The 19,491-nt window shown below is 50.0% G+C and overlaps 1 protein-coding gene across 1 annotated transcript; it reads right to left on the bottom strand.

Moving 5' to 3' along the window:
* Positions 1 to 3,241, bottom strand: LOC128343761 (glycine-rich protein 1-like). The gene is made up of 2 exons (XM_053293195.1): positions 2,817 to 3,241; positions 1 to 127 (listed from the first exon to the last, which is right to left on the bottom strand). Exons 1-2 carry the CDS (start codon positions 3,239 to 3,241, stop codon positions 1 to 3), a joined length of 552 nt encoding a protein of 183 aa, XP_053149170.1.
* Positions 3,242 to 19,491: the final 16,250 nt, after the last annotated feature.

Consider the following 19,491-nt stretch of genomic DNA (forward strand, 5'->3'; position numbering starts at 1 on the left):
TTAATCCCATGGTGCTTTATGATGGAAATGAGGCCGTAGTTTAGTGGCAGGTAACCCACTCTGCATGAAGGAGGTCCCAGGTTTAACCACTGGCAGCATCACTAGGTAGGCCTGGGAAAGACTCCATCTGAAAAACATGGAGAGTTGCTGCCAGTCAGTGTAGACAGTAATGGCTAACTCATTATTTCTTGCACATGAGTGCCATTAGGCACAAACAACTTGCCATGTGAAAAATGACTGCACCCAAAACATCAGACGTGCCAACATTCAACAGCCATATTTTGCATTCAGAGTCATCCCTGAATTTATTTAGTTACATTTTTTTTCCCCTGGACTGCCTTTTGCCAAACTAGTCCTCAGTGCATTGCATAAACCCTGCTAACTGGGCAAAGAGGCACCTTTTAATGTGGTGATTCTCCTTATTTAGCAAGGGGAGAGTAACTGGCCCTCTCCACCCCCAGCACAGTGAACTGTTGCTGGTGTCTAGCTTGTGTTTCTTTTTACATTGTGAGCCCTTTGGGGACAGGGAGCCATCTTATTTATTGGTTATTTCTCTGTGTAAACCACCCTGAGCCCTTTCTGGAAGGGAAATCAAATCAAATCAAATCCACAGAAATCAACTCCAAATAAACAAATAAACAGGAAAACCACACCATGGGCAGAACGCCTCAGTTTCGATATCATAGGATTGTGTGCTTTGCATGTTCCCTTCCTAACAAATGGGCATGGAGTTCAAATATGGGGCTCAGACTTCAAGCAGAGAATTGTGTCATGAACATGCACACCAAGTTCCATGGTTATGTCTTTGTTCTTCCCAGCCAAGGGATGATCAGGCAGGGGAAGACGTTCCCTCTTCTGTGGTCTTCTTACTTTGTGCGTTGTCCTACTTATCCTAAATTCCACTTTAATGTCTGAAAAGTAAAACATGGTACCCAAAGGGCCTGGCAGAGATTATTGCCTCCAGAGGGCTCTTTTGCAGGGTTTCGTTCACACATGCTTCTGTGTGCATCAGAAATGTTGAGTGGAGAGAGCAGCCAGAGGAAGCGAAAGCTGCAGGCTGTGATGCTGGAGTTCAGGTTAGAACTCCTCCTCCTTCTCCGGGGACTTGAGCGCGGGACGGGAGAATGAACCAGTCGGACCATCAAGCAGTGAAATGGGAGAAATCCACACACCTCTTTGTCCCCCAAAGTCGCCGATTTAAAAGCTTGGCCTGACGACGGCCAGATGGTAAACAGTTTCCAGAGATGTCTGACCCAGCAATATTTTGCCTTCGTTAGGCAAATGGGGAATGGACTTTATGCTGCCCAAGTGGCCTTTAAAATGCTACCAGTAAGAGAAAGCCACACTCAGGTCAAAGCACCAATTACGCTAGACTCTTAAGAAATTGTGTTGCTGGATCTGATACACGAAGCAAAGGGCATCAAGGCAACAGCCGCACCTCTGTCTGTCCCCAGCACCTGGCGCTCGGGGTAGACTGCTCCTGAAGATGGAGGCTCCACCAAGATGTCCAAAGTAAAATCTCATCCTCTAATAGGAACATAGGAAGCTGCCATATACGGAGTCAGACCTGTGGTCTATCTAGCTCAGGATTGTCTGCACAGACTGGCAGCGGCTTCTCCAAGGGTGCAGGCAGGACTCTCTCTCAGCCCTCTCTTGGAGATGCTGCTGCCAGAGAGGGGACTTGGGAACTTTTGCCATGCCAGGAGTTCTTTCAAAGAGGAGCCTTCGCATTCCTTGTCTCTGGACTCAGGTGCTGCTTTCGAGGTGCTGTGCCAAATAAGTGTGGGGTGTCCCTCAGGTCGCCAGACCTCATGGAAGTTGTGGAGAACTGTCCAGCAGGATACAAGAGAACCTGGTGGAGGCAAAGGAGCCAAGGAAGAACTCCTAGTGTTTTGGGAAGAGAGAATGCCCTGCCAAACTCTCAGGCTATTAGCCATGCTCTTTCAATGGAACCCCCATGTTCAGAAGCAGTCTATCTACCCAATTTCCAGCTGTACACCAGGGGACACCACTTGCCACCACCACATCCCACCTTTGGGCTTCCTGGTTATTCCAACCCAGCCCTGCAGTTAAACAAAGCCACCGATAGGACGAGAGGACTTCTGGGCATGCACAAAGTGATTTTCTGCAAATGCTCCATTTTGGTAGAATTAGGGCGTGGGCAGGGCCCCTCGATAACCAGGTGTGACTTTTAGAGCGCTCTAAAAAGAAATCAAATATCTCCCCCACCCCACCCCACCCCACCCCAAAACCCCACCCCTTTAACCGGCCCGTCAGTTATCCGATTTTCTTCCCTATGCACGGGAAATCTTGTAAACTTTGGCTCCAGTCTTGGGAGGGGGGAGGGTGGGTTTCTACGGCACCCCATTGTTTTACAATGGGGGGGGGGCTGTAGCCCAAAGGCGCATGCGCGTCTCAGACTCTCCCCCGCCCCCGGTCTCTGCTTTGCAATGCCATCAGCTGGAGAGCTGCAGTTTTCTGCTGGGCAGGTGGAAGAAGCGAAGCGCTGAGCGGAGAGCCTGAAAGGAGGCGGCGGCGGCGGCAGCCAGACAGAGGAGCGCGAGAGGGCGGGAAGGGGGTGCATCCAGTGGGGCTGCCCCCCGCCCCATGGAGGAGCGGGGCCCGGGGAGGGGGTGCCCAGCAGCCGCCTCTCCGCAGCTCCCCCCCCCCCCGCTGATCTGGGCTGGGTGCCCCCTTTGTCTGGAGAGCTGCTAGCGAGGATTGGCTGCGGGGCCCCCTCCTCCCCCTTTGCAGAGGATGCTCCGCTGATGGGGCTCAGCCCCCTCTGAGTGGGTCGGTCGGTCGCCCCCACCCACCTTTGAAAAACCGCCCCCTCCGCCGCCGGGGACGTCTGTGCAGCGGCAGCAGCAGGAGAGGAGAGGCGAGGCGAGGAGGCTTCCTGCGCCGGGCTGGGCTGCCGGGACGAGTCATGCATTCCAGCAGACGCTGAGCGGGCGGCGGCGGCGGCGCGGGCAGGTAGGGGCGCGCGGGAGGGCGGGCTGGCGGGTGCCGCTCCGGCTGGCTTCGTGGCCGCCTCGGAGGCGCCCAACTGCCTCGCAGAGCGCAGCAGCCGATTCCCTCCGCGCGGCTCACCGGCCGATGCGCCGGCACAAAAGTCGGAGGGGCTTCCCTGGTTGGAAGACGCCCCGAGGAGCCGAGAGGTGGGTGCCCCCCGTGTCCTGCCCCCCGCGGTCCTGGACCCAGCTCCCCCCCCCCGCCTGGATGGGCGCAGAGGAGGCATTCTTGGCAGGGGGAGCGGGGCTCGTTGCGGGGTGAGGCTTGCCACACGAAAATTGAGGGGCACGCGGGGCGGGGGGGGGAGAGAAATCCACCAGCACCCCCGCCCCGCCTTGGAGCGGATGGGCAGAGGGCGTTGGGGGTCCAGCCTGGAGCAGCTTGGCCAGGTAGAAACTGACCAGCCTCGAGGAGCCCAGTTTGGGATTGTTGCGGTTTGGGTTTGGCACTCGGTCGCCTTTCTCTGCTCTCTGCGGGGATCGGGAGGAAGATGAGCGGGGAGGCGGCCAGGCAAGACGCGGGCGGGGGGGGGAGTCTTAAAGCCCCCACCCCGTTGAAGAGTTCAGGGGTTGGCATAACATTTGCTCTGGTGAATTGGAAGGAAACCGAGGGATGGATCGTTTCCAGATTTTTTTTGGGGGGGGCGGTTGTGGGTGCGAAAGCTACCTCAAGAGCAGAGGGGAGCCGGGAGACGTGGGCCAAGAGAGTCCTTTTGGGGTCTGGCAAAATATTGCAAAGGCAACAGCAAGCCCCCTGGGGGGAATCGAGCGGCGGGAAGCGGGATCCTAGAAAGCAGAAGTGGGGGTGAGGGGAGGTCGCAGGATCCTGAATAATGTCACTCTCCTTGTTAGGAGGGAGCAGAGACAGGCGGGACGGGGAGGGGGGCGAGGAGGCGAATCTGCGGGGTCCAGGAGCTCAGGGGTGCAAATATCGCCCGATCAGCAGATGGCCCCTCAGAGGGCATCAGCTGGTGACATCAGAAGGGTGGAAAATTCAGGAGGAGGATGGAAGCAGGTGTCGTTAAAAGAAGGAGGGGGAAAGGGGCAGTTCTCCTCGAATTACTAATGAATGGATTATTGCTGTGAGCAGAACGCCTGGCTGTAGGAGGGAGGCTGCTGGAGTATTAGAGAGGTCCTTTAGGAATGTCCCCACTAGAGATGGCCAAGCCGTTCAGTGTCGGGGTGAATGGCAGTCTGGCCGTAGGAACAGAGGAAGCTGCCATAGACTGAGTCAGACCATTGGTGCATCTAGCTCAGGATTGTCTGCACAGACTGGCAGCGGCTTCTCCCAGGTTGCAGGCAGGAATCTCTCGCAGCCCTATCTGGGAGATGCTGCTGCCAGGGAGGGAACTTGGAGCCTAGATGCTCTTCCCAGAGCGGCTCCATCCCCTAAGGGGGAATCTCTTATAGCGCTCACACATCAAGTCTCCCATGCAAATGCAACCAGGGCAGACCCTGCTTAGCGAAGGGGACCAGTCAGGCTTGCTGCCACCAGACCAGCTCTCCTCTGGTCCTCGGAACCTTAGGGCCACATGGCAGCTCTGTGGGGCAACCTGTTTCCTGCCCTGTGACCCCTAGCTGGGAAGGGCAGAGCTGTTGGTCCCTAAGGCACACAAGCCGGTCCTGGGCTGTTTCTTGGTCACCCTTTGGTGTGACCGAATGTCAGGAGGGTGGGACGGAATATCTGGGACTGGCACAGAGAGAACGATGGCAATACACTGTAGATGCAATTGGTTTAAAATTGGTTTGCTATGGTGCGATCAAGAGACATCGTGGGAGTGATAAAAGCGAGAGTAAAAGGGAGGGAGGGAGGGAGGGAGGGAGGGAGGGGGGCGTCTGCCCCCAAGGCGTGTACAGCCAGCCTCAATAGCGGCTGGAAAGAGAGAGAAAGGAAGGGTGAGAAGGAGTGAACTGGAGAAGTGGCGAGGCTCTGCGGTCCAATCTTGTGCATGTTTACCTGGAAGTGGGCTCCAGTGAGGGTTTCTCCCAAGCTTCTGTGAGTAGGAATGCAGTATTCATTAGGAACAACAGGAAGCTGCCTTCTACTGAGTCAGACCCTTGGTCCATCAAGCTCAGTATTGTCTACCTAGACTGGCAGCAGCTTCTCCAAGCTTCTCTCAGCCCTATCTTGAGATGCTTCCAGGGAGGGGACGTGGGACCTTCTGCAATTCCCAGAGCAGCCCCATCCCTGAAGGGGGATACCTTACATGTGGTCTCCCCTGCAAATGCAGACCAGGGCAGGCCCTGCTTAGCAAAGGGGACAATCCATGCTTGCTTCCACAAGACCAGCTCTCCTCCTTTTGGGCTGGAGAGAAGTATTGGTTAAGAGGACCAGCGCAATATCCATTTTCCCTCTTCTCCCAAGGTGTCCGTCTTTTGGCTTTCCGGTGGCAGATATTCCGGAGAGCCTAAATGCATGCATAAGATGTGGAAATGTGTTTCTGGGTGCAGAACCTAGAAACCTACCATTGGCTGCCTCTCCAGACGGCGGTCATACCTGTTGTTAAATGCCCCTAGGGTTTTTTTAAAAAGAAGTTCACAATCTGCAAACACCCCCCCTGGCCTTCAAGAATATGTAGAACTCCATGTCTCAAAACCATAGATGCCAGAGTTCAAAAAGAGAAGCAAAGATCTTGAGCGGACGCCTCTAGTCCAGCTTCCTGTTTCCTACAAGCAGGCAAGTATTCAGAGATAGACTGTCCCTGAAGGTGGAGGGTCCCCATATATGTCTTAACTAATGGCCGGTGAAGAAGCAGAGACCGGGCCTCCTTGCTGCGGCTTCTTGCTTTTTCAATCCCACCTGCGTAAAGAGGTGTGGTTATTCAGTAGTGCAGGGACTGTATTTTGCATGTGCCCAGAAGCCCTCGGATTGTGCTTCACATCATTCCAAGGCAGAGCTGGATATGGGCCCAGATGAAGCCTTAGGGAGGTTGGATGCATGGATGCACAAAGGAGGACCGGTCACGGGAAAGGACCTTTTGGACTCACTCACTCACTCACTCATTCATTCATTCATTCGACTTCTAGACTGCCCTTCCAAAAATGGCTCAGGGCGGTTTACACAGAGAAATAATAAATACGTAAGGAAGAGGAATCCCTGTCCCCAAAGGGCTCACAATCGAAAAAGAAAAACAAGAAAAACTCCCCCTGTGTTTACTCAGAAGTAACTTCCATTGCATTCAATGGGACTTACTCCTAAGTAAGTGTGCCTAGGATTGCAGCCTTTGTCTGGGGTTTGGTGGGAAGATATGTGGTCATCGGTTGCTGCCAGCAGTTCCTTGAGTGTGACTTTCTGCGGCTTATCTTTTCAAATCCAGTAACGCGTGTGTGTGCATTAGGAAGCAGGGGCCGTAGCTCAGTGGCACAGGGTCTGGTTTGCAGGCAGAGGGTCCCCGGTCCCGCCCTTGGCAGCATCTCCAGGTAGGGCTGGGAAGGTCTTGTCTGAAGCCCTGGAAAGATGCTGCCGGTCAGAGTAGGCCTGACTGCATTAGCTGCACCAAAGGTGCGACTTAAAAAGGACATTGTTGAACTGGAGAAGGTACAGAAGAGAGCAACCCAGATGATCAGGGGCCTGGAGCACCTTCCTTATGAGGCAAGGCTACAGCACCTGGGGCTTTTTAGTTTAGAAAAAAGACGACTGCAGGGAGACATGATAGAGGTCTATAAAATCATGCATGGTGTGGAGAAAGTGGAGAGAGAGAAATTCTTTCCCCTCTCACACAACACTAGAACCAGGGGTCACTCCATGAAATTGATTGCCAGGAGGTCTAGGACCAACAAACGGAAGTACTTTTTCACACAACGCGTGATCCACTTGTGGAACTCTCTGCCACAGGATGTGGTGACGGCCAACAACCTGGGTGGCTTTAAGAGGGGTTTGGATGACTTCATGGAGGAGAGGTCTATCAATGGCTACTAGTCAGAGGGCTGTGGGCCACCTCCAGCCTCAAGGGTGTGCCTCTGAGTACCAGTTGCAGGGGAGCAATGGCAGGAGAGAGGGCACGCCCTCAACTCCGGCCTGTAGGCTTCCAGCGGCATCTGGTGGGCCACTGTGCGAAACAGGCTGCTGGACTAGATGGGCCTTGAGCCTGATCAAGCAGGGCTGTTCTGATGTTCTTATGTTCTTATGACTCGTTCAAAGGCAGCTTCCTGTAGTATTTCCAACGTGTGGTGTGGTGGTGTTTTCCATTTAATTTCGTCCGATCTGTCATCCCTGTTGACTTTTGCATTCGGAGAGCAGTACCAGTTTATGGGATTTCCTGACCCGAGATGAGGCAGTTTATCATAGGCAGCCTATTTTTTTTTAAAGCAAACCAAAAGTTCACAAAGGAGACTATCCATCATGATAGCTAAGAGCAGAGCCTCCCTATTCAGAGGCAGTCTACCTTTGAACACCTAGTGCTGGGAGGGGAAGCAGTAGAGGGTGTTTGTTTGTTTGTTTGTTTGTTTGTTTTTTGCCTCAATTCCCTGCTTGTAGGGTCCCCAGTGGCACCTGGCTGGTGGTTATGGGATGTCTGACTGGGTACTCTTCTGGTCTGATGTGGCAGGGTTCATCTTGTGGCAAGATGAACCTCCAGGTTCTGAGGGAGTCTATCTCTGAATAGCAGAGCACAGGGGAACACAGTTGCCTTGATGCCCTGCTGGTGGGCCTCTCAAAGGTGTCTGGGCTGGCCGCTCTGGCAAAAGGGGATGCTCAGCTTCATGGACCTTTGGCTTGGCCTGGCGAGGCTATTCCTTATGTCCTTAGACAAATCTATTGGCACTTCTAGCCATGAGGGCTTTAAATGGAACCTCCATGGGCAGAGGCAGTCTATCTTCAGGTGTAGGTGGCCAGTGATAAGGCGAGGGAGGATGGAGGTACAGAAGGGTGGAGCCTCTTAGGTGCAAGATCTGCCTGCAGCCAGGGGTGTAATTAGGGGGCAGCTCATGGGGCACGGGCCCACAGTGTATGGCTCGGAGCCCCAAATCTCACCAGCCCCCTCCGTCCTCCGTGACCTCTCCCAGAAAGGGACTGCATCAGTGGAGGAGGCATATTCTCCTGGCCTCGCCTCTCTCTCTGCTGTTTCCATCTTCATAAGAGTTGTATTATATTGGAGACTTTAAAAAAAGATACTCGGTTATTCTTGGGGGTGCGGGGAGTTGTGATGGAGTTAAATTATTGCAAGGGGTGTTGTGGGCCCGAGTCGCAAAAGTGCCTGGCAACACCCGTGTCCGGAGCTTTCTGCAAGTGCCCAGAATGTCTGGAGTCCTTGAAGGTGTCATCTTCTGCAACCTTCCTGTTCAGGCATGCGTGCAGTCCCACTTGGAGACAGCAGCCAGGAGGAGGAGGAGGAGGAGGAGGAAGAAGAAGAAGAAGAGGGCTTTGGAGGATAATTGAGCCTTTGCTTGCAGTGGGGAGCAGAGCCCTGGGGAAGGTTTCTGATGTGGATCTGTTCCTCTTTGGAGGCTTGAAGCGGTAATCTTGACTCACGCTGTTTCCATCTCCTCTTTGTTGTCTTTCCCCCCATGATCAAAAATTAGAATCTAAGGTTCTCAAGGTAGAGATTGAGACCCGTCTTTTGATAGCTCACTTATTCTGCAAAGTGCTCACTGCAAAATGCAGCAAGGGCGCTAGAGGAATGGATGCAGAAAGGGATTGATACATTTTGGGAGAGCCCTGCCAGATCAGGCCCCAAATGGCCATCGGGCCCCAGCACCCTGCCACCAACAGAGGACAGCCAGATGCCTCTGGGAAGCCCACAAGCAGGGCATGAAGGCAGCAGCCCTCTTTCGGCTGTGCTCCACAGCAGCTGGCGTTCAGAGATAGACTGCCCTGGACATGGAGGTTCCATGGAGCAGTCACTGGCTAGCTTCTGGGTGGACCCCTGATAACTGTTTCTCAAATCCCTTTTTAATAAGGAGAACTTGTCTGAATCAAGTTGAATACATCTAGTCCTGCCAGCCAGATGCCTCTGGGGAGAGGCAATTGTGGTGCGTAGGTTATTTTTAATCCCCATGAGCTATTCCTCCGACAAGACACCAGAAGACAGCCAACGGGGATTCAATTTGCCTGGGTTATCCCCTTCCAGAGGGATCCCAGATCTTGCTTCCTAGTGGCTTGACCCAGCCAAGCCAGACCCCAGGCAGGTTCCCAGCCAGGCCCAGGGGTTGACCTTCATGGGTCCCTCAAGGGCAGGGAGCCATTTCTAGAAATCTGGCCCAAATAGAAGATTCCAGTGACGTCAAGGCAGGTTACAGCTCTGCAGGGACCCTGGACAGCTCCCCTAGAAGGCAGACGTGTATCCAATGGAGTTTAGTTCAACTGAGCCTTTATGCCCCCAATCAGGGCCACATGACCAGCACAGCCCTGCCCCTCGAGCAGAGTTGCTTGGAATTTAAAGGGGCGGCAGCACCATTGCTTTGTACCCTCCGCATATGTGGGCTCTCTCCAGAGGAGGTGCCTTCTTGATGTGCGTCCATGCAAGCTTTCCTTGGTTCTCTTCAGAGAGGTCCCTGAGAATTTTCATCACTGACGCTTTGGAGATCTTAAATGCTCCTGAGCTGGTACAGAGTTGATTTCCCTTGTTCCCTTCCTTAATTGTTCAGAAGTTTGCTCCGTGCTGTAGTCAGCTTCTCCTGAATTTTTGGTTTTAGTAGGAGAGTCTGAAATTAATTCTGGGACTGATGCATTTGCGGTTGGCTGCTGCTCTCGGTCCCTTCAGGTCAATGGCATGTTTGCCACAACTGTAGATTCCTTTGTGCCTTTTCCATCACCTGCGGCCCCTCTCTTTTACGGATGCTTGCATCTGCATTGAGAAATGGAAAGGGTCATTGCTCAGTTTGTGTGCAAAATGTCCCTCCCAGATTCAGTTTCTGACACCTTCAGGTTAGGCTGGGAAAGACAAGCATCCAAAATCCTGAAGAGCTGCTGCCAGAAAATGTTGCTCTTGCCCTGCAAAAAAAAGTCTGTAGGATTGCATCAAGGTTTTTTTGTATTGTTTTACCAAAGCACACATGCATACCTGAGCATCAGTAAAACACCTCACAAAAAGAATTGATGCAGTACAGATCACTTTTGTGTAATGTTTTATCAGTGCAAAAGTATTTGTCAAGATTTGGGTGCAGCATTTTACCAAAGCACACATGCATCCCTGTGCGTCAATAAAACACCTCACAAAAAGAATTGCTGCAATACAGATTACTTTTTTGTAGTGTTGTATCAGTGCAGAAGTATGTACTGGTAAAGACATCAAAGAACAGAAAGCCACGGCAAACTTTGCACATGTGGTAATCTGTACAAAATCCAGAAGTTGAAAATATGACCAGCTCATTCAGAATCGGAACTCCAGAAATCTGTGAGAAATTTGGATGAGAGCACTGGAAAGATCCTAAGCGGTCTGTTCTGGCTTCAAGTCAAAGTTTGAGGAGTTGGGACTGGAGGAGCGTGAGGACTGGGTCATGACCCTGGCACCGGAATGAAATTTGTGCACTGTTTCTGTCTGATTCAGCTGGTCAGATATGGCAATGGAATCAGTCCAGATGGCTGGCGGCAATTAAAATCAGAACTCTCTTTAATTTGCAATCAAGGCGTTCATTGGCTAATTGCTCCAATTCATCAGTGCAGTGCTTTCAACTAAGCTTTTGGTTTTTTCTTTTTTTTTTAAGATGGCAAACCAAATCTGGTGGCAAAAAGGTTTGAGCTTTTTAAATCGTCTCCTCTCCGCACCTTCTGTCCTATGGAGGCTGGAAGCAGATGCTCGTTCACTTGGAAGTAAGCCTGCTGAACTCCCGAGTATGCAAATTTGAGTTATTTAAGGGAGGCAGGGAAACATGGGTCAGTAAAAGGCAGGAAAGTTGGATGGAAAAGATCATGTGGTCAAGATGATGGGAGAGAGGCTAATCATCTGACCGGCAAGTTTTTTTGATAGCGGCAAAAGGAGACCATGGACAGTCAGGAAAACAAACCACTGGATCCTAGAACAAATCAATCCAGAATTTTCACTCGAGGCTCAAATGACCAGGCTCAAACTCTCATACTTTGGACACATTCTGCGAAGACCCAGCTCCCTGGAGAAGTCCATCATGCTGCGGAAAGTTGAAGGAAAGAGAAGAAGAGGACGGCCAGCAGCAAGGTGGGTGGACTCGATGACGACAGCCATGAATGCACCACGGAGAGACCTGAAAGGCCAAGTGGAAGACTGATAATCCTGGAGAGCATCTATCTAGGTGGTTGCGAAGAGTCGACACCGAATTGATGGCGCTTAATCAATCAATCAAAAAGGCCTGAGGGAGGAGAAGACCTCAGGAGTCAAGGCCGGAGAGGACCCAAAGATGAAATGCATCCCATTTTGGATGTCAGAGAGCCGAGTTCAAATTTCTCCTTGTGGCCCTCGCAGGCAAACAGACATCATTATTTTGTCCCCATGTATATTTTAATGTATTTCTGGAACTAATCAGTGTGATTGACTGCAATAAATTGGAATTGAATTCAATTGTTCCCCAAATGAAATTTTTGGAACGGCCATTTACTTTGATTATATTTACTTTGCCGCAATGTGCTACCTTTTCTCACTTCAGTTTGGAAATGCCAAATGCGTCCAAAAAAGGCAGATTGTTCGTGTTCATAGCATATTGAAGGAAATCATGAAAATCCCCCTCACCCAACAGATGCCAAGTGCTTTGCAGTGGGTGGGGGGTGGCAGGTTTGGAGCAAAGATCAGTTGTGGGGGTTGGATGCACAGACCTCTTGGTCTTATTATTAAGCGTATTTATATACTGCTTTCAGCAAGACTCCACAAAGTGGCTTGCATGTTGTGTTTAGGGCTGACCCCAAAATATTTGCCTTATAAGCTACACACGCATGCACCCTTGGAGGTTTTGTTTAATTATTTATTACATTTCTATGCCTCCCCATACAAAAAGGTCCCTGGGTGGTTCATAGCCTAAAAACCATTAAAACAATTTTTAAAACACAAATAAAAACACTTAAACCCGAAGCCTTAAAACGATAAACCCAAAGCCTGGCTAAACAGATATGTTTTCAGGTCCTTCTTAAAAGCATTCAGAGAAGGGGAAACACTATGATTTCATCAGGAAGCGTGTTCCAGAGTCCCAGGGGCTTTTACGCACAGCAGGTTTTACCCCGGGTTTACTGGTAAATTAATATTAAATCAATTAATTAAATTAATACAAACTCAAAGTTGTCCCCCAATACCAACACAAATAGTGGATTTTTTTTTTACCCCGTGTATAAATCGGGTTACACTCTAATGCTCAGTGAAAAACCCAAATTGCGTGTGAACTCTTCCCAATAACTCTCAGGGACTTCAGGGTAAATCTTGCCGATATGTGAATGCACCCCATTCTGTAGGAGATGTGAGTTAAAGGGCTTCAAAAGCCCCGTGTGAAAAGCTCCCAGGGCAACTCCAGAAAAGGCCCGGTTTTGAGTTGCCACCAACTGAGCTGGTGGCAACTGCAACTGGACTTCCTCAGATGATCTTAATTGGCAGCAGAGTTGATGAAGAAGAAGGCGTTCTCTTAAATACCTTGGACCCAAGCCATTTAGGGCTTTATAGGTAATGACCAGCACGATGTATTTCGCCCGGAAATGTATCGGCAGCCAGTATAGTTCTTTTAAAAATGTGTATAATATGATATTTTCAGGCAACCCCGGAGACCAACTGGGGGAAGATTTCAGGAGGATCCTGCAAACGGGGACAAAAGTGCTCACCCATCCAAGTAAAGGCCAGAAGCATTTCCCTCACTCTGAACTGGCTTTGTGACACCATCACCTCTAGGCAAATATGTGATCTAACAGACTTGCTGCATGCTCTCTGATTGGGATCACCCTAATGTTTCAGAGGAAAAATGGCAAGCTGCCAATTGAGCAGTGAACAGCTTGAAAATTGACTACAGGATTTGTTACCCTCACTCTGAACTGGCTCTGTGATGGCATCACCTAATCAAACATGTCTATGTGGTTCATAATATTCTACGATTGTGCCTAACATCCAGTGATGGACTTCTCTTCCTCCAGAAATCCATCTTTTTACAAACCAACATACCTAGTGACCAACCCCCCATCTTGTGGCAGCAAGTGCCATTTGTCAGTTATACACTGCTAGTGGTACATTGCAGCAGAGATATGTGCGATTCTAACCAAACTACAATGGTCTAGAGCAATGCAGAATGGGAACTGCAACACACTGCCAGCAAAATCTTCTATGGCGCTGCAAAAATCTGAGGTTCCATCATGTTGCTTAGCAGTTCGTCTTCTAAATCGGACTTCTGAATTGGTCTTCTGATTCGTCTGCTCACTGGGGTGCCTAAACTTCCTGCCTTCTTTGTGTCCTTGCAGAGCATGGCTTTGGGTCAAAATGAAAGGCAGAGGAAAGAGGAAGACGGAGGCAAAGAATGTGTGTGTGCGTGCTTGTGTAAGTCTGGTAGCCTGCCAAGAATTAAATTGCATTTCATGTGAAGCTAATCACCAATCACCAGATTGGCATATTCATGAGGAGCATGAATTATTCACGAGATGACAGATGTAAGTGGGGGGGTGTTTCTATTCTCCTGTCGGTTTTGTTAAAAATCCGCACACACATGGGATTGCCCGTTATCTCGAAGATGCATTTTGGGGGCCTGCCCATCCGTAGGTGTGCATTCCGAGATGGATTTCCACACGAAGGCCAGCCAGAGGGCAAAAATGCTGGGCCCTCCCCTTCACCCAGGGGGCATTGTTCATAATCCAGGAAGCCCCTGGTGATGAGGAGAGCAAAGAGACGGAAGACGTTTCTGCCACTGATATCAAGAGGGGCCGTTGTGGCTTCCTAATTGCAAAAATCCACAAGACGAGTGAAGTATTGTCTGCTGGGCACAAGGCCGCCCAGACAGGCAGACTTTCAAGGATGTCTGTCATTTCAGCTTCTTAAAAAGTGACAAGCTGTTGAGAAACCATGCTGAGGGAGTGAGAGGGAAAGAATCTCTCACACTTTTTTTTTTGAGTCTCGCTTATCACCTCTTTTACTTAACCACTAATGGAGGCAGCAGAAATATTCACATCTTCCCAGATTGCTGTGGTCGCATTTTAACAAAGAATGCTGCGGAATCCAATCTGAAATTATTCAGATTTTGTCCCTGGATTTTGGAGAACTGCATTTCCTGGTCTAGATTCTGATGTCGGACTGGTGGATTAAGGATTCTCCTGAATTTTGTAAGGAACAGTTATTCCTGTGTGCATCCCTCTTATTTTACCAGTGGGCACTGATAAACAACCCCCCCCCCCAAGCAATCTGGGTGCAATCATACATCTGACTGCATCAAGGGTTTTTGCACTGTGGCTTACTGATGCACATATACATTGGTGAAACACCACACAAATAGCATCTTGATGGACCCGTCACGTAGCGATGATTTTCTTGCAGTGTTTTATCAGTACAAATCAGTAATGCAAAGACACAAACAAACTCAAAACTGTGACACAGTGCAAAACGTGGACATTTAAATATGCAAGGGCGAAGATTTGTTGGTGCATCGGCTCTGCTATGGAAAGCAGGATTTGGATACTGAAAATCAAAGGGAGATTTCGGAAACCTGCTCAGCAACTGTTAGCTGAAGTTCAGCATGGGGACACCAGGTGTTTAATTTCTCCGTCCCCACCGGTGTGGAGACAGTGGCCTCTTCTCTTGTGCTCCATGATGGTTTGGACCTGCGAGGGCACAGCTGGACTTTGCAGATTTGTCTAGGTTTCCAGAATGACCAGCTCGCTCTGCAGACCATGTCAGGCGTGGGTGGGGAAAGGGAAGAGGGTTTTGTGGATTCTGTGTGCGGAAAGCAAGTGCCCTTTGGCTCAGAGCAAATTAAACCTCTTGTTGCCTTGTAGGCTTCCCACCTGGCGGGGAGCGGATAAGCACTCCCCATGTGGCTTTCTCCGCGCGCGCACAAGAGGAAAAAGTTGCCGATGCCTTATTAATCATGGTGATGGCCAGGGAGTCTTTTAAACAGACACGTCGGGGGTGGTGGTGGGGGTCTATTGCCTTGATAAATACAGTGGCACTTCTGCTTCCCTCCAGAGAGGCTGCAATAACAACACTTTGCAGCCGGCTGGAAGAGTCGGCTGGAACAGCATCTTGTCTTTGGAAGGGAAACCCCTGTGTCTGGGGATGGGGCCGCAGTTCAGTATCAGAGCATCTGCTTTGCTGGCAGAGGGTCCCGGGTTCAGTCCCTGGCAGCATCTCCAGGTAGGGCTGGGAGGGATATCTCTCTGAAATCCTGAAGATGGGAGCGGAGCCACCATTGTGCAAGGGCGTTCAAAGAACCCGGGCTGCCACGCTTGGGCCGCGCCTGGCAAAAAAAAGAGAGTTGCGTTTCCGGCTAGGCTAGGAACCCAGCACTGGCTGAAGCTTTTTGAAAAGGGAACGGTGCCATTTCTCTCTCTGCTTTTGCGAGCAGGGAGAGGCGCTACCAGTCATGCTGCAAACATGGCACTGGCCAAGGTTTGCTTGCAGACAGGGTGTGTGGCCCCATTTTCTAATGTGGTCACGCCCCCTGCATCTGATGTCAGGAGGTGTCTGATGTCAGGGGGTGTGGCTTGTGTGGTGGGGGCCACTGCCTGAAGAGCTGCTGCCAGTCAGAGTAGACTGTACTGAGTTAGATGGACCAAAGGTCTGACTCAACAGATGGCAGCTTCCTGTGTTCTGGTGGGCAACTCTGGTGACTGATTGTAGGCAGAAGGGCCCTACAGCAAGAGACTCCTCAATGGACAAGCGCAGGGATCCATCTGCAACTGGAAGCAACAAGCATCCATTTTTCAAAGCATGAGCGGTTTCTTGGGTGTCTCACCAATACAGCCACACAGAGGTGGGAAAGCACTGAACAGGAAAGAAGGGGTGAGGAGAAGGAGATAGGGATAGAGTCAGGAGGCTGGAGGAAGAGAAAAGAAAGGCAGGGATAAATCCAGCTAGAAAAAGGCGCTGAGCAATACGGCAGTGTTGATGGCTGTTTTTCATAGATCGCCCTCTACGTTCCTGGGACTCACTGATAAAACACTAAGGGGGAAAGCCATCTTTCCCCCTAAGCTAAATTAGTTCTTTGCATCTGTCTTCACGGCAGAGGACACTGAGCATATACCTGTGCCTGAACTGAGCTTCTCAGAGACAGAGGATAAAGAACTGAGTCAGACAGAGGTGACGAGAGATGATGTTAGGAAAGGAACATAGGAAACTGCCATATACTGAGTCAGACCATTGGTCTATCTAGCTCAGTATTGTCTTCACAGACTGGCAGCGGCTTCTCCAAGGTTGTAGGCAGGAATCTCTCCCAGCCCTATCTTGGAGAAGCCAGGGAGGGAACTTGGAACCTTCTGCTCTTCCCAGAGCGGCTTCATCCCCTGAGGGGAAGATCTTGCAGTGCTCACACATCAAGTCTCCCATTCATATGCAACCAGGGCAGAACCTGCTTAGCTATGGGGACAAGTCATGCTTGCTACCACAAGACCAGCTCTCCTCTCCCTCTAAACTGTCTGGAAAATTTAAACATTAACAAATTGCCAGGTCCAGATGGCATCCACCCAAGAGTCCTTAAGGAACTCAAATGTGAAATTGCTGACCTCCTTGCAAAGATATGCAACTTATCCCTACAGTAGGGCAGGGCTGCTCAACTTTGGCCCTACTGCAGATGTTGGCCTACAATTCCCATAATCCCTAGCTAATGGCCACTGTGGCTGGGGATTATGGGAATTGTAGTCCAAAAACAGCTGGGGAGCCTAAGACGAGCAGGCCTGAAATAGGGTCTGTACCAGAGGACTGGAAAGTAGCCAATGTAATCCCAGTTTTCAAAAAGGGATCCAAGGAGGATCTGGAAAATTGCAGGCTGGTCAGCTTAACGTCTGTTGCAGGCAAATTAATAAAAAGCCTTCTCAAGGATAAAATGATTAAGCATATAAAATAACAGGCCCTGCTGAGGGAGAACCAGCATGGCTTCTGCAAAGGTAAATCTTGCCTCACCAACCCTATGGAGTTTTTTGAGAATGTCAACAGGTGTATAAGATATAGGTGATCAGACCAGTTGACATAGTTTGCCTGGACTTTCAAAAAGCTTTAGACAAAGTTGCTCATCAAAAGCTCTTGAGAAAATTTAGGATAAGGGGACAAGTACATGTGTGGATTGGTCACTGGTTGAAGGAAAGGGAACAGAGGGTAGGAATAAATGGAGAGTGTTCACAATGGAGGGAAGTAAGAAGTGGGGTCCCCCAGGGATTGGAACTGGACTGGTGTTCTTTTATTTGTTCATAAATGATCTAGAAGTTGGGGTAAGCAGAGAAGTGGCCAAATTTGCAGATGACACTAAACTATTTTGGGTAGTGGAATCCAAGAGAGATTGTGAGCAGCTCCAAAAGGATCTCTCCAAACTGGGGGAGTGGGCGACAAAGTGGCAAATAATGCAGTTCAATGTAAGCAAGTGTAAAGTGATGCATATTGAGGCAAAACCCCCAACATCACATATACACTGATGTGGTCTGAGTTGTCAGTGACTGACCAGGAGAGAGATCTTGGGGTTGTGGTAGACAGCTCACTGTGTCCACTCAGTGCATGGATGTACCCTGAGGGGAACATCTTACAGTGCTCAAACACATCTCCCATTCAAATGCAAACCCAGGTGGACCCTGTTTAGCAAAGGGGACCATTCATACTTGCTACCACAAGACCAGCTCTCCTTCAGCAAGGCCTGTTCTGTATGCTTAACAGTTTTGTCCTTAAGTATGCTTTCTATTAATTTACCAGGCACAGAAGTTAAGCTATCCAGCCTGTAGTTTCCCATATCCCCCTTGAATCCCTTTTTGAAAATCAGAGTTACATTAGATACTTTCCAGTCCTCTGGTACAGAACCTGATCATAGGGACAAGTTACAATCTTTGCTAGGAGATCAGCAATTTCACATTGAGTTCCTTCAGTGGGCGGATGTCATCTGGCCCTGGTGGTTTGCTAAGTTTTATTTTTCCCCCAACAGTTTATAACATCCTCTCTCATTGCCTCTAATTGGCCCAGTTCTTCAGTCTCCAAGTCTGAGAAGCTCAGTTCCAGAGCAGGTATATGGTCAGTATCCTCCGCCATGAAGACAGATGCAAAGAACTCACTGAGCTTTTCTGAAATCACCTTATCAATAATTTAATTCACGCCCTCACCATCTAATGGTCCAACCGCCTCCTTGGCAGGTTTTCTGCTTCTGATATTTTTAACCAAGTTTTTGTTATTCCCCTTGATGCTTCTAGCTATGTGCTCCTCAAACGTTCTTTTTGCTTCCCTTATTGTCTCCTTGCACAGGGAACCTGGAACCTTCTGCATGTAGGTGCTCTTCTCAGAGCGGCCCTATCCTGGAAGGGGGAATATCTTACAGCTCTTAAATGTGGTCTCCACCTAATGGCGCAGTGGGGAAATGACTTGATTAACAAGCCAGAGGTTGCCGGTTCAAATCCCCACTAGTATGTTTCCCAGACTCTGGGAAAGACCTATATCTGGCAGCAGCAATATAGGAAAGATGCTGAAAGGCATCCTCTCATACTGCATGGGAGATGGCAATGGTAAATCTCTCCTATATTCTACCAAAGACAACTACAGAGCTCTGTGGTTGCCAGGAGTCGACACCGACTCAACGGAACACTTTACCCATTCAAATGCAAACCAGGCAGACTCTGCTTAGCAAAGGGGACAATTCATGAATCTCCTGAGCTGATTAGAACCACCCAAGTTCAAATCCGCATGCCCTCTCGCCTTTCTCTCCTCTCCTGGTTAGGCACAGTCCAGAGGATGTGGTTGGAGAGAGAAAAGGAAGCGAGGTTTCTTTCTTCTTCTCTTTTTATGACTCGTATTATTATGTGGTGGGTAGGAATAAAATCCCCAAGCCTCAGCAGCAATATTGGAGGAAGGCGGGGGGAAATTCCTGGCAAGCCCTCCGCAGGGGCAGGCAGTTGGAAATCAAAGATGGCTTGGAGCATTTTCTCAGCAATAAGGTTTCTCCGTTTTAAAGGCAACCGGGTCAATTACTGGCTTACACAAAGCAGCGGCACAAGTGGAAGCAAACGTTGCAGCCCACACAGGCTGCATTGATGAGACCTTGCCCTTTCTCCCTCACCACACGCCTGGGGCCCACTCCCAGAATTCCTAAAAGGAGCCATCTAAGCAAGTAAAGAATGTCTTGTTGGGCCAGACTATCAAGCCCAGCACCTGGTTTCCAGCAGAGGACAGCCAGAGACCTCCAGGAAGCTCACAAGCTGGGTGTGGAGGCAGCAGCCCTCCCCTTGATTTTTGCTCCCATGTTCAGAGGTAGACTGCCTCTGGCTTGGAGGTTTCATTCAGAGGTGCACTTGGGTAATTTTGGAGCCTGAACCTAAAGGCCTTTGGACCCCACCCCCCACACACTGGAGTGCCCCCCCTCCTGCTGCAAGTTAAGCATCCTCCACCTACACACACACACACACACACACACACACACACACAAACACAAA

This window comes from Hemicordylus capensis, chromosome 2 (assembly GCF_027244095.1).
Source record: "Hemicordylus capensis ecotype Gifberg chromosome 2, rHemCap1.1.pri, whole genome shotgun sequence".
Lineage (NCBI taxonomy): Eukaryota > Metazoa > Chordata > Lepidosauria > Squamata > Cordylidae > Hemicordylus > Hemicordylus capensis.